The following is a 14,646-nucleotide window of genomic DNA, read 5'->3' as shown; positions in this document are numbered from 1 at the left end:
ATTTGTTTAAATAGAGAATGCTGTCAACTCAGAAACTGCAACAAATAACTGGATGACTTCTCTCACTCCAGTAGTAGTGGTGGTAATATGTAGTGATAGGACATTTCCATTACAGCTGATAATTAGCAATAAAACAGCGATATGCTAACATCACTCACCGTCTCCTTCCAGTTCAACGTCAGCAGAGCATTTCAGGACTCGACTACAGTGACTGGTTCAACGACTCGTTTAGTTCAGAGAGTTTACATCCGGCTCGTTGAAGCAGGAGAATCTGTCCTGTTCAACTCTAGAACCTCCACCCTTAAGAAGCTGGTCCTAAACCTCCACACGTTGCTGCAGGAGTTTCTCTGCCGACACTGCTAACAGGTGTTACGGTTTAAAGTGTGACCATGTTAACTGGCGACTTTCGGCTGCATGAAAACAGCAAGAGTACTCACGTTGTTAAATTTTCATTATTGTGACTTTGTTTAATAATAAATTAACCAATGAAGCATTTGCAAAGACTTTCAACTTTTCAACAGCTGTCAACGACCTCAGAGGCATTCAGCCGAAAGTCCTCAGTTAACAGGGTCACGCTTTAAAGTGTAACACCGGCAGAGTATTGAAAGCCCGGCTCGTTTAAGTAGAGTCACTAGTTTGCTAACGTCTGTATTTTTGTGAGGGGTGTCAAACATTTGACAGACATGCTCATGTTTCTAAATATTGATGATATGTTTGACCTCACTGCTGCAAGTCAACCCATCATTCATTTTGTTGGTAGGCTAGGCTAACAAGCCAACTGGCGTTTTGAAGGCGTCCCACAACACAAAGTGCGACTAGTACACATCCAACCATCTCATGAAACAGGTGAAACATCCTGCACTCAAAAAGTAACATCTACTTAACTGTGAAAGAAAGCCAATGTGTGAGAGGAATTACAGTTTGAAGTTAAGTGCAGGTTGATATTCTACAGGTAGCATCTTCAACTGCCCCTGAAGGACACCTGGTTTGTTCTCCACATCTTTGATTTCTTCTTCCTCTAAAAGGACCGTACAGTCACCATTGGGAATGAACATGTATACGGATGGCCAGTTTTCCTATGAAGAGTGTCACTGCCTGGTTTGTAGATGATCTCGCGTTGGCCTGTGAATTTGACCTGCTCATTGTCAGATCATCTCAAAGTCGTCTGAGGTAAAAAAAATTAAATAAAAGAACCACGAGTTAATAAGAGCCGTCATGTGTGATTCACTTTGTTCTCCCTCTGGACCTTCTGTGCACGCGTTTCCATTTTTAGTTCCTGGAGTCAGGCAGAGGTATTTTTGATGATTACATGAGGTCAGTGAAGTACTAATAAGAATGATAATGATGCCTCAGCGGTGGAGTCAGACAAGGACAGTCCATACATGCCACGGACCTGAGACGAGGCCTCATTAAAAACATGATTAAAAAACTGTGTGAAACTAATGACAGTCTCTGTGAACGAGCTGCTGGTCTGGACCGACTTTAAAGTTAGTTTGTTAGTTTAACATTGAGCATGCACACACAAGAAATCATCTTGAATTAATTCTTAAAATTGTAAAGATCATGATTTTAAACTTTCTAGCTGATCAAAGAAGAAAACATATCAAAGATATGATGAGAGGCAGGATTGTAAGACTAAAGTCCTGTTCAGACCGTCGTTTGAAGCCGCGTTATTTACAACTCTGTGACATTTATCCTTCAATCTGACTGTCATGGATGTGTAATGGGGGGACATAGTGATCCCCCCTCTGTACTGTCTCAGATGGTAGTAACAGAGGCTTTACAGAGGCGAGACGGCGGAGGGGTGATAATGGATTTGAAGTCTCTAAAAATGTAAATTCTGGTTGGTGTTTTTTGTTTTGGATTTTGAAAATTAAAGAAAAATCAGAGAATCAAAAAAGTCGGAGCCAGCGGGGGAGCGCAGCGCTGTTTGTGTGTGCATGTCTGACTGTGCTTCTGCAACCACAATGTGACTTCACAGACTGGGACACCAATATTACACTGTCGTGGACGTCACTATGAATGCACAAAGACGTGATGACGGCTTTAAGTAACGATCCATTCATATTCATTCCAACATTATGTCCCGCCTTCTAGCTTGTGATTGGTTCTTTTTAGTTTCTGCTGAAAATACAAATACGTCAAAACACGGCGGTTCAATACTCTCGAAGTTCCGTTTCATGGGGACTTTAATTTGTGGTATTCTTCTTTTAAAGATTTGTTTTGGGCATTTTTGTCTTTAATGGCTGAAGAGAGACGGGAGATGTTGGGAGGAGAGAGAGGGGGACGACACGCACCAAAGGGCCGAGGTCGGCTTCGAAGGCTGGCTGTTGGCGCCCCTGTGGTATTCTTCAAAGTGGGTAAATTGTCCTCCTGTCCTCTAGGTGGCAGTACAGGCAGTAGAGTCAGTGATAACAAAGCGCGTATGAGGAGACAGAAAATATGTCATACTCAAAACTGGGTTCTCTCAGAATGCTCCGTTTTGGTGTGTGTGTCTCTTTAAATGCAATGAGCCCCCCCCCTGAGTTTTCCCAGTAGACATCACTCCTCTGTTGCGAGAATAAAAATGGCGGACCTGTGCAAAAGTTTTGTTCTAGTCTGGGGGTGGAGATACAGGGGGAGGGGAGGGGATTTTGTTTTACCAGAATCCCACTGTGACATCACAAGGACAGTTGTAAGACTTGTGCAGACCACAAACAAAGGACTGGATGGGTTTATTTCACATCAGTAGACACTCAGGTTACCCAAATATGAGTTCAAAAACACTAAAAGTGGATTTTTCAGAATATGTCCCCTTTAAAGAAGCTCAAGCTGAGGGAACTGCCTGTAGTTTTTGTTCTTAAATGTGTCTCGAGTTTTTCACATTCTTTCTCGCAGCTGCGTTTAAAAGCTGCGGTTCGTCTTCAAATTTAGTCTTGTTTTGACAGAGTGGATGATGAGTCTGTGCTAACGAATCTAATGTATGAGATGTGGATAACAAGGTCGATGCTCCGCTTTCTGCAGAGATGCATAAATGTCAACATGCTGCGGAGCTCGTTATGAGTGATGCTTCACAGCGACAGATACTGTTTGAATATAATGTGTTAAATGAGAAGCTGTCAAGCTGCTGCATGTTCAGATTTGAATGTCTCATTATAATGTTTCTTCATTCTAAAGGGGGAAAAGGACAATTTAAAGCATGTGGCAGCTGTTACAAAATATGTCATTTAAAAGATCAGGACTGTGTTATAAGTGAGATGTATATATTGATATATTATTTGATATATTATCATTGTGGTGGTAATGACTCCTTCTGTCCTGCAGGTGGCGGTACAGGCGGCCAGCAGACCATTCTCCATGAGGAGCAGTGGAAGATGCCGGCTCTGCCAGCACTGCTGCTGTCGATTTACGTCGTCGTCCTGCTGCTGACCATGGCACCGCTCTCCTTCAGCCAGGCCAACACCCTCTCTGCCGTCCGCATGGGTGAGTAGAGTCGCCGTGTCTGTCTGAAGATAAACCTAAGCCTTGCCTCAGGCTTGTCTCTTGTGTCAGGACTTAAATTGGAACATAAAAACCTCAACTTGAGACTTTTCGGTTTGACTTTGGACTTGTTTGTCTTAAATTCGAACTTGTTGGTCCAGCTCGGTCCTTTAATGTGAACATATTGGTCCTGACTTGGGACTTGGTTAGGATTTGTAGGTCTGGAACTTAAACTTGGAGACCAATAGATAGCGAAGACTTCATGGGTTGACTTGGGATATTACTAGGAATTGTTTGGTCCTGATGTGTGGCTAGGTTTTCTGGAATTGGAAAATACTGGTCTCAACTCGGGCACTGAGTTGGGAACATGTTGATTTTGACATGAGACTTTGCGGGACCTTGTCGCTCTTGTCTTGGCACTCGGTTGGGCCATACTATTCTAGGATAAGGACTTGTTAGCCTTTTGTAAGGGGATTGTCGGTCTGCATCTGGACTCATTTATATTCTATTGGAACTTTGCTGGAACGATGGCCATGAATTGGGACATAATGGTCTGAATCTGGTACCCAAAATTGTATATCCACACAAGGGACACTTGGGACTTGACAGGGACTTGTTGCTCTAGTCTTGACACTGAGGTGGGACATACAGTATTGACTCTGACTTAGGCCTTGTTGGTCTTGTGTCAGGACTTTAATTGGGACATCATTTTCTAAACTTGGGACAGGTTGTTCTTGACTTTGGCCCTGATTTGGACGTATTGGTCATGACTTGGGACTTGTCGGTGTGGATCTGGTACCCACAGTTGAATGTCTTGACGTTGGACTTGGGACTTGAGAGGGACTAGTTTGGTAATTTGGGATATGTAGTTCTTTCTTACGGCCTTGTAGTTCTTGTGCCAAGGCTTGTTTTGGGACACACAATATCGGGACGTGTTGAATTGGGACTTGGTAAGGATTTCTTTGACTGGAACTTCTCAAAATAAACTTGGCATATTACACAAAGTTCTTGGTCTTATTTGTCTGTTATTTTAACTTTTTCCTTTTGACTTACTCCCGGTCTTGCAACATATTGGTCTTGACTCTGGACTTGTTGGTCTGGATCTGGTACTCACAGTTGTATGTCTTGGCCTGGGACTCGGTGGTAACTCAGTGCTTTTGAATTTGTGCTAGTTGTGACATGCATCGCTTGACTAAAACCTTGTTGGTGGTGTGTAATTTGAAAACAATGAATAGGAATTCTACTTGATGCACAACGTGTTGTAATTTACCCAGAATCCTCCTGTCTAGAAAAACAAACACCAGATCTTTCCATCTGTATTACATCCTCTCTCTCTCTCTCTCCTGTGTAAACGTGTTAACAGATAAACATGCTCCTCCTCTTCATCGCCTCTATTTTTAAGCCCTCCTCCTCCTCCTTGTTACTCCTCTGTTTGGTCGTGTTTGTATCTCACTCTCTCTGGTGTTTCCTCGTCGTTTTGTTTGCTCTCTCACCTCCCACCGCTGTCTGTTTGCCATCTTGATTCCTCTCATGCGATCTCTTTGCTTTGTTTGTCTTAGGAGCCCCCCGAGGCTTCCCTTTGTCGTTCACACGCTCTGCATTTCCATTTCTTCTTCCTTGTGTCTGTCCCACGTTGAATCATTTGTAATATGCAAATAAAGTCGGCAGAAACTGGATCAGGGAGCGTCTCTGTGACTGGATTCTCGTCTCGGCCTGAGTCTCGCTCTGCTATCAGCACCTCTTCCTCCTCATCCTCGTCGCGCCCTGCAGAGGAAGATTAACTCCCATAAAAGCTGCGACTTAAAGGGAAGGAAGTAAAAAGTTCAGCTCTCTCCTCCCAGCAGATAAGGTTTTTTTTTCTTCTTCCCGTTCATCTCTCCGCCCTGATGGCCCTGAGTTGAAATCCCCTGTTGCTTTTATCACGCGGGGCTTCAGTAAAAGCGGCGAGCAATTACATGGTGCAGGCTGCCATGGCAACCGGGTGGTCTGGTGATGTGTAATGGCTCACCTTTCACTCTTCCATTAATAACAGCTGACTGCTGCACACACACACACACACACACTCACACTCAATAGAGTCTAATTTAAATTACGCAGTTAAAGAAAAAGTCCAACTTTATTCTTGATTTTCAGCTAACTCTTTGAATCTGGAGTCATTATTAAACCTTCTAGAAATAAATGGAATAACAAATTGTGTGTCTGAGGTTTTGTCTTGTATCATATGTGACACATCAGGGGTTAATTATTTAACATGAAATGTAAAAAAGTAACACTTGAAGTTCAAACGTTTCATTCCCTCCTCTCAGACTCGTTTATTTTCAGTCACTGTTCTGTTGTTGTTCATACTTTTGTTTCATCTGAAAATGTTCCCATAATACATTTTTACTGTTTGTGATTTATAATATGATCAATTCTATGAGCAAGTGACCCATGAAAACATCCAAATACTCATATACGATACATTGAAATACGATGCGATATGTATTGAAAGAAGCGGCACATTTTTATATTCGTCCAGTATCCAGTATGTGGAGACTGACAGTGAGGCTCCTTTCCTGTGTGTGTTTCCCCACACTCTCTCTGTCCCTGATTTCCGACTCACTGTCCTGTCTCTACAATAAAGACGTAAATAAAACAGAAATAACCCTTTAAAGAAGACATATTATCCCACTTTTCCACTTTTCCAATCAGTCCCCTGTGGTCTAAATGAAACATCTGTGCTGTGCTTTGGTCAAAATATAACATGAATCAAGCATCAGAGGAGGTTTGTGACCCTGTATAAACCAGCTCTCTCAGAACGCTCCGTTTTGGTGTGTGTGTCTCTTTAAATGCAATGAGCCCCCCCTGGGTTTTCCCGGTAGAAGTCACTCCTCTGTAGTGAGAATAAAAATGGCAGACCTGTGCAAAAGTTTTGTTCTAGGCTGGGGGTGGAGTCCATGGGTGGAGATACCAGGAGAGGGGAGGGGATTTTTTTTTTAACCAGAATCCCACTGTGACATCACAAGGAGAGCAAATTTGAAATGGAGCATTTTTCTCTTTATTGTAAGACTTATGCAGACCACAAACAAAGGACTGGATGGGTTTATTTCACATTTTGTGGGTCGGTGGAAACTCAGGTTACCCAAATATATGTTCAGAAACACTGTAAGAGTGGATTTGTCATAAAATGTCCCCTTTAAAGCAAAAGGTCAAGTTAGCACATGGGAGCACATACAGTAGACTTTTTATGAGAAAGTAGTTTTTTCTTAAATAAAACAATGAGCTACAAACAAAATCAAATGATTTATACGAGCTGCTGGCGAAGAGTATTCTGTACAAAAAATATCAAGCAAGCAGTTTTTTTCTGAGTGTTTGTTTAAATTCCTCCATAATGCTTTTTGGACCGTGTTCAGGTAACACGAATATTTCCCTTTTAGCAGCACTTCTCTCTTCAGGTGGTGGAAAATCCACTTTAGTTCCATTTCAACACTCGCAGCTCAAACACAAAATTTCAAAGGTTCAGGATTCAGTGAAATCAAAAGGACTGTGTGAAAGTGTTTTTGTCCTTTCAGGACTACGTGGTGGGAAAACTGGCAGCAGTGATTTCTGGTCGAGTGTGTCCTGCGGAGGATTCTGTAGTTTGTTTAACCTGCTGCTGAGTGTTGATTCAACATCATTTATCAAAGCCAACACTTTTTTAAGAACTTCACAGGCTCAAGATAACATTCAGGAGATGAATATTCACAGAGTCACTGCTCCAACATCCTCACTATGTATTTATTCATGTCGATTATCATATTTTAACCACATGAGATCTTTACCGGGATATCGGAGAGAGAGAGCTATAGATTTTAAAGAAATGTCTGGCAGTCCCGTCATGCCCCAGGGATCTCATGAACGCACACCTTCTTCTTCTACTGCTTCTGCTCGTCTCCTCCTCCTCAGCAGAAGAAAGGTCAGAGCTTTCCACTGAAGAGTGGACACATACAGACAAAAAGTAGTTATTTTCTGGACTATTGTTTCAGTCACCGAGCAACATGTGCTGTTGCTTTTTGGGCCCCACTGTGGCGAGTACAGCGCACACCACATCCCCTAAAGTTCCCTTTATTCCTCAATGACATCCCGGATGAGTCTAATCCCGTGAGAGTAGTGATACAACCTGAAATATCTGTAAGAAAGAAGTCAACTTGTGTTCTCTTGTTTACGTTATAGATAAGAACAGCGTCTGAAGAAAGTGTGACCTCAGGTGTTTTGGACATTTCAGCACCCTGATGGTTCCATCAATACAAAAACAAACCCTCTGAAAAGCAATCACAATCAGCTCCTCACACGAGCAACAATCGAATACGAGGACAGGACTCATGACTCAGCTGTAATTATCAATCTCAAACATTTAACAAACTGATTCATGGCTGTCACGCCGAGAGACGACCCAGAATGCATCATGACACTGGCTGTAATTAGAGCAGCTTTGTGTGTGTGTGTGTGTGTGTGTGTGTGTGTGTGTGTGTGTGTGTGTGTGTGTGTGTGTGTGTGTGTGTGTGTGTGTGTGTTGTGTGTGTGTGTGTGTGTGTGTCTCCGGCCAAGCCGCCTCTCTGTCTCTCAGGTCAATAAACCGCTGTCAGTCAGACGGTGATTAGTTATCCGAGCAGCTGAAACAGGCAGCAGTCAATCTGTGGATCAGGAGGCGGACAAGGTTATCGCTGCACAGAAACACGAGACTGATGATGTTCTAAAAATATGCAACAGAGCTGCAGGTTTTAAAAAAAGTTTAACCCTTTGAAAACTGACCTTTGCTTCTTTGTTACATGATCCCGTTCAAACCTTACATCGAGTAGCGACTTCCTGACAACAGAGTGAAGTCAAACTCAGTCTGGCTTTGTTGTTCTCTGCTCCGAGTTCACACTGAAACTGTTTTCACACGTCTGCACTCCTGAAAATATCGACAGCTCCTGAAGTTCTCCTGGCCTGGTTGTTCACACATGTACCTCACTGCGGGATGAAGATTCCTGTGTCCAGATTTATTGTTCATTCGGTGCCATAATGTTTGATGACGTGATGGACAACACGACCGTGAGTCGGTATATTGTGTTTTATTTTGAAATTTATCAGACGCTCTTGTGCGTTTCCTTGTCTGACTTCCTGTCTGGGTCGATCTGTTCTGTTCACCTTGACGCGTGCTTGCAGCATCTCCCGTTTAAAAATAGACTCGGTGAAAATTTGAAACGTGGCATAGCGTAGTGTCGCTGCTGGCACGCTCTGGTGAGGACTGCAGCACTCGCTGTGGAAACAGGAGCACTGACTAGAGTGGCAGCAAATGCCGCTGTAGTGCGATATGACCCTGTTTTCCTAGTAGGTAATTATTGTGGAAACAGTGACATTTGTCAGATTCCCCAAGTTTATATAATTTGAATCGTGATACAAAGCAGAATATCATCATCCTAAAGTCCCGAAGAATGGCCGTCATTTGGTTATGGTCGTTTGCTCCCTGCAGGGTGTCCTGCATGACTGTATGACATCAATGGTGGGTGTGGTTTCAGGCTGCATTCAGAGGATTGTATTAAATACATGAATTATAGTGTTAGAAATAAAAGAAGGTCCTAAAATAAATCTTCATCAGCGTGCAGGTATTCTCTCCTCAGGCCAGATTAAAAATCATAAATAATGTAGTGAAGGATTTTTAACAATTCAGCAGCATCACTGTCCTTCAGCTGCTGCAAGAAGCCGCCATGAATTATTTCTACCTGAGCGATTCGTCACTCTGAAGGAGCCATTAAACTCAATTCATCAATAAAGATCTCTAAACGATAGAAGAGACGGTGTGTTTGTCGGTCTGGAACTTAAACGTCGTCACAACAGTTTGTCACAACAGGACGGATTTCACTTTAAAGCTTTAGAAAATGTCCTTTCACGTCATTTTAGAAGTTATAGGTCCAGTCAGTGAGATGTGTAGTGAGTGAAATGATAAAGTGATCTTACTATATGATCAGACATTAAGGAAACATGCTATGTTGAAGTGCTGGCTTCTCTCACAACAATGCAGCAGCCAGTATGTCCTCCTTCTAACTTTAGATTCTGGTCCTGAATGCTCTGGATTTGTTTGGACCAGAGAAGGTAGACGATTTTAAGGCCCCCCAACACGGCCGTTTTGGACGCCCCTCGGTTTGCCAGATATGAGACCAGTTATCAGGTCAAACCAACAGGTGTTGCAGCGATGGAAGGGGCCAAGAGAACTGGTTCAGATAGAAGTGATTGTACCCGACCTAAAAAGTCTCTGCATGTTTCTAATAAGCTCCACGAGCAGAAACGTGCTCAAACTAGGATCAATATTGGAGATGCTTTTGAAAAATGGAGAGAGGTTAGAACACAGAAAGGTTTACAGACCGATGCAGAACTGGCTAAACACTGAAGCTTCAGTGTCCACCACATGGCGACCTGCGTGAGCATCGACTCTAGAGAGGAGGGGGCGGGGGGAGACAGCTCTCTACAATGTTTGAATTTGGACTGCAGTACCCATTTTAAACACTAGGTGTCAGAGTTACAGATTGCTCCTTTAAGGTGTTGCTTTTGGAGGAGAAACCAAACAGAATATAAATTCTATAAATTAAGTGGTAAAGAGTTTGTTGTTCTCTGTGCAACCTCAGAGCGTCAAAGCTTCAAGATTTAGGTCGGAAATGTTACAGTAAAATAAATTAATTCATAAATGTTTAAAACTGTGATGAGAAGAAAAGACTCAGAAGTGATGCAGAGAGAAAGAGAGAGAGGAATGAAAACGCTCCTCGATGGCCCGCAGCTTTAATCTGGAGGATTCTGCTGTTTGAGAAAAGCACCGTTTTTAACAAACACGCCTTGCAACTCGTCTTTAACAAAGGATCTCTGCTAAATGACTCTCTGAAACGACAACTGCAGGGCTCGTCTTTTGCTGAATGTTTTCTCGGAACATCTCACCAAACCATAAATGTTTTGAGTTGCTAAAGAAACATGAAAATGTATCCTATAACGGCCCGTTTTGATTGTATATAAATCATAATGAAATGGATGATTCCAGATGACATGCTGACAACTCTTAGTGATAAAAGGACAATCTGTGGATTCCAGCATGAAGTTACTAAACTATCAAACATGTTTTATAAAACCCCATCCTGGAGAAGTGAACCATAAAGCTCCCGTGCTTTGGGTGTGTACATGGTGGTTCCCCTTGTGGCTACATTTCCACTGCAGAGACGAGGAACCTTCAGAGGAACCGGAGCATCCCCTCCTCTGGGACCGGAGGCTGAATGAAGAGCTTAGATTCAGGCCTGCTCATCTTGAGTCATCTACAACTTGCTGCAGTGCATCGTTCTTACTGCTAAATATAATGTATCTATACCGATGAGTAAGCACGTAGCGTTAACGGAGCGGAGCTGATGGGCAATGCATGAGGATCTGTTTGAAGTTCTGGGTTAGACCCTCACACAGGACCCCCGCTGACTGCTGAAGAGACAGAATCCTGTCAAACAGTGACCAGAAAAGATTCACTGTTGTTTTCTATGGCGTCAGCAAAAACGACATTGCTTTCTCAAACATCAGTGGATGACTTGTCTCATGTTGGAAAAGCAGAAGAACACAAGCAGAAAGAATCTTTTTGTCAATCTAAAATAGTTCCAAGTCCCGGGTGTTAGACCCACAGACTGTAAATATGAATGTTTGAAGCCTGAGTGACGTCACCCATCTGTTCCTGCAGGGGGCGCTGATCGATGTCCCATGTATGGGACTCAGCCTAACTTTCAGTCAACCTAACGACAGGCTGAGAAGTGGAGCTGAGGCGGGTTTTAAGCCTCCTGACAAACCGTTACACCGCGCCCGCCTGGCAATCAGGTCAGCTACACGCCTTATTGTGAATAACTCTTATGAGCGTGCAAATATTTTCTAATGAGCAGTAAACACAAAGTGCAGCCGGGGCTGATGGGATTGTTCTTAGCTCTGCATTTTTTTTTTTATCATATTCCAAAGAATGAGAGAAATATTCTGACCTGATGGCGGCTTCAGAGCAACATTAGAAAAAGAGTTGATACAAAGAGTCCTGAGGGGATAAATCAATATCCTGCCGATACTTTGGTGGTCGTTCTTCAATTTGATGGTCCGACTTCCCGTCTGGATCAAAGAGAGGATTGTTCTGTTGCTTATTTCAGGATTCATATGATGCAAAAAACCAAGACATTAAAACAACAAATAAAAGCCTCACTTCTTTTTTTATCTGCAAGAACAACTGAGATCTTCAGGGAGCGGTTTACCCGCCACATCGCAGCGCTTCACTTAAACCAAATTTTATGTGGTCACGGCGAGCGGCTCTGAGTAAAAATCAATATAAGTGTTAAATATGGGCACAAACTGGCACACACACACACACACACACACACACACACACACACACACACACACACACACACACACAGGGGCGATGTGTGCGATGAGGAGTGTTGTTTTCCTCTGAAAGGACAGAAGCCTCCAGAGGATTCAGCGCTGTGATTCCCGCCTCGGGCAGACGCAGCGATTTGTTGTTTTTAGTCTCTGTTTTGTCTTGTCTCGTTGAATCTGTCGACCCACCTGCAGCCCCCCAGAGTCCACTCCTCCTCTCTCATATCAGAGGATGTCAGAAACATGAAGTGACAACCAAACCTGTTAGTCAATTTTTGTGAAGTTACACCGCCTCTAGGGGGTGAAATAAAATCAGTCTTTGAAGTGCCGTGAGCCTCGATAAAAGCAGTTTCATTGCCGAGTCTCAGGTTGAATCCAGAACTAAGCACAGCGGCGGCGCTCCGACTCGCTCCACAGCCTCTTTACATAAATACAAGATGACGTTTCTGCACCGGCGGGCAGGAAGGCGTTTCAGCACCCGGGTAAAAAGTGAAACAGCATAATTTGATATTAAATGTGAGTGGAGCTGGTTCTGCAGCTCGGAGCGGGTAAACAGAGCTGTCAGGAGGTAATTTACAGGAAACAGAAGGGAACACAAAGAGAGGAATAAAAAGAGAGCAAACGAGTTCATCGTGGACTGTAACAGCTGAGGTCAGAGCAGAGAGTGTAGCACTCTGCATGGACACAGTGAGAGGGACGAAGCATGTGTTTACGGACAGACTGAATATTTCCACAAAGTTTGACTCTTTAGTCTCAGATATCTCAGCCGAAACATGATCTTCCTGAGGCCCTTTATGCTGACGTTTTGCAGGGTCAGAGCTGTGTGGTCAGGTTAGCAATCATAAATAAAGTGACATCACTCATTTCTACCAGGTGGGATCACAGGACAGACAATCAGCGACTCTCACATTCTTAATCAACGTAACGCAGCAGATTGTACACTCCACTCATGCATCGGGGAAATACAACAACGTTTAGAGATTTTTTAGAGTTCTCCAGATCTCAAACTTTGACTGTACGGCTTTCACTTGTGTTGGCGTCAGATTCGACCAGGATGATCTATACTTTGACTCAAATAAGAAAGCTCTGTTCTTTGTCCAGCACTTGCTGTAAAATGATTGGTCCATGTGTGTGTGTGTGTGTGTGTGTGGTCGGTCGGTCGCAGTGACCCAGAGAAGCTGATATATAAACACAGATACTGTTTGAACACTGCTGAGTCTCCTGAAGAAGACTCTTCGCTATCTGCACTCTCATCTTCCTCCTCCCCTCCCGTCCCTCTGAGCGCTGAGCATGCTGGGAAAGGTTCCTTAGTGTCTGTCTTTAGCCTCGAAAACATCTTCTCTCTTCACAAATCAGACAAAAGAAGAATTTCAGTGAAATGTAAACAAGAAAGCAAATATAAAGATTGACAGGAGGGGGGGGGGTCTCCTGAGGTAAGAGGTGATGAAAAAAAACCAATGCAGAAGTAGCTGACGAAGCAGCAGAGGCCTCTACACAACGCTATAATGAGAATATCTGTCTTTATATCAATGCTAGGTGTAGTTGAACAGAATCTCAATCTGAACTAAAGAGTGGAGAAGAACATACTGGAGAACAGGAAACATAATGCAGCAGGTTCATTAGAGCACGGAGATCGTAGAGGTGGCTAGTCTAATAAACAGGGAATAAACGTCACCACCCCCTCCCACTCGCTCCAGGTGAATTCTCCTGATTATATCCTGCTGCGTTCTCACTCTGACTCCCTGCAGAATAAATACGAGGAGGCTGGAGGAGAAACTCCGGGTGAAGAGAGAAACATTCGGCTGTTTGTGTTCACACATGCAGCTCCTCGTGCAAATATCAGGAGATTTCGGCAAGTGTGAAAGCACTATAAGTCACATCTTTTCTGACAGCTGAAATCACCGTAAATCACAAAGTGAACCTTTAATTCTGCAAATCACAGCCTATGAAGTGACCAAAAGAAGGTGTGTCCAAGTCAACTAATTAAACTCTGTTAACAAAGACGTTAACTTCCATATCAGTTAGTCTAACTCCTTTAACTGAAGGTCAAATGAACAGTATTATAAAATCATGTTCCTGAGGAGTTTCTCTGTGAAGGAACCATTTGTATTTTTCTAAACTGCACAAGTCTCTTCTGAGGAAGGACTCCATAAATCGGCCTCCTAGTCCGCTCCCGAGACGCGTTAATTATTCACTAAACACAAAACACATCCCGAACAGACCCTGCAGTAGAGCTTCTGCTTGTTATTGAGACTGAGCAGAACATTCACTTTGATTTTTAGACGTGTTGGGCGGCATGTTTGCTCTGCAGCAGAACAGCTCAGTGTCCACTGACACGGGGAAATAAGAGACGGATGAGTTACACAGAAACGAGTCCGTCTGGTCTGAAGGCCTGAGGTTTTAGACAAAGCTATAAACTACTTGATCGTAACATTCGTGTTCCTGGGCGATCATATTTTTAGTCTTCAAACAGGCGAGGAGGAGAAAAAATATAAACATGATCTGTTTTCTCTTTTCAGCCATCGGGTCCTCCCCTAAAGTTTGTAGATGGAGAAAACAGAAACCATCAACAGGTTGTTGTTTTTATTTGCTTAAAGAAGCGATGTGTTACTGTTGACGACTAGTGTTTAAAATGGGTACTGCAGACCAAATTCTAAACATTGTAGAGAGCTGTCTCCCCCGCCCCCTCCTCTCTAGAGTCGATTATCACGCAGGTTGCCATGTGGTGGACACTGAAGCTTCAGTGTTTATCCAGCTCTGCATCGGTCTGTAAACCTTTCTGCGTTCTAACCTCTCTCCATTTTTCAAAAA

The 14,646-nt window shown here is 43.3% G+C and overlaps 1 protein-coding gene across 1 annotated transcript in view; it reads left to right on the top strand.

Annotated features, from left to right (window-relative positions):
• LOC132990789 (glutamate receptor ionotropic, kainate 5-like) overlaps positions 1 to 14,646 on the top strand; it is a 180,806-nt gene that overhangs the window by 106,382 nt on the left and 59,778 nt on the right. The window contains 1 exon segment of the mRNA XM_061059226.1: positions 3,304 to 3,462. Coding sequence (XP_060915209.1) covers positions 3,354 to 3,462 — 109 coding nt within the window. The 5' untranslated portion in view covers positions 3,304 to 3,353.

This window comes from Labrus mixtus, chromosome 16 (assembly GCF_963584025.1).
Source record: "Labrus mixtus chromosome 16, fLabMix1.1, whole genome shotgun sequence".
Lineage (NCBI taxonomy): Eukaryota > Metazoa > Chordata > Actinopteri > Labriformes > Labridae > Labrus > Labrus mixtus.
Note: the sequence above shows the minus strand (reverse complement) of the source record. Positions and strands in the feature narration are given on the sequence as shown.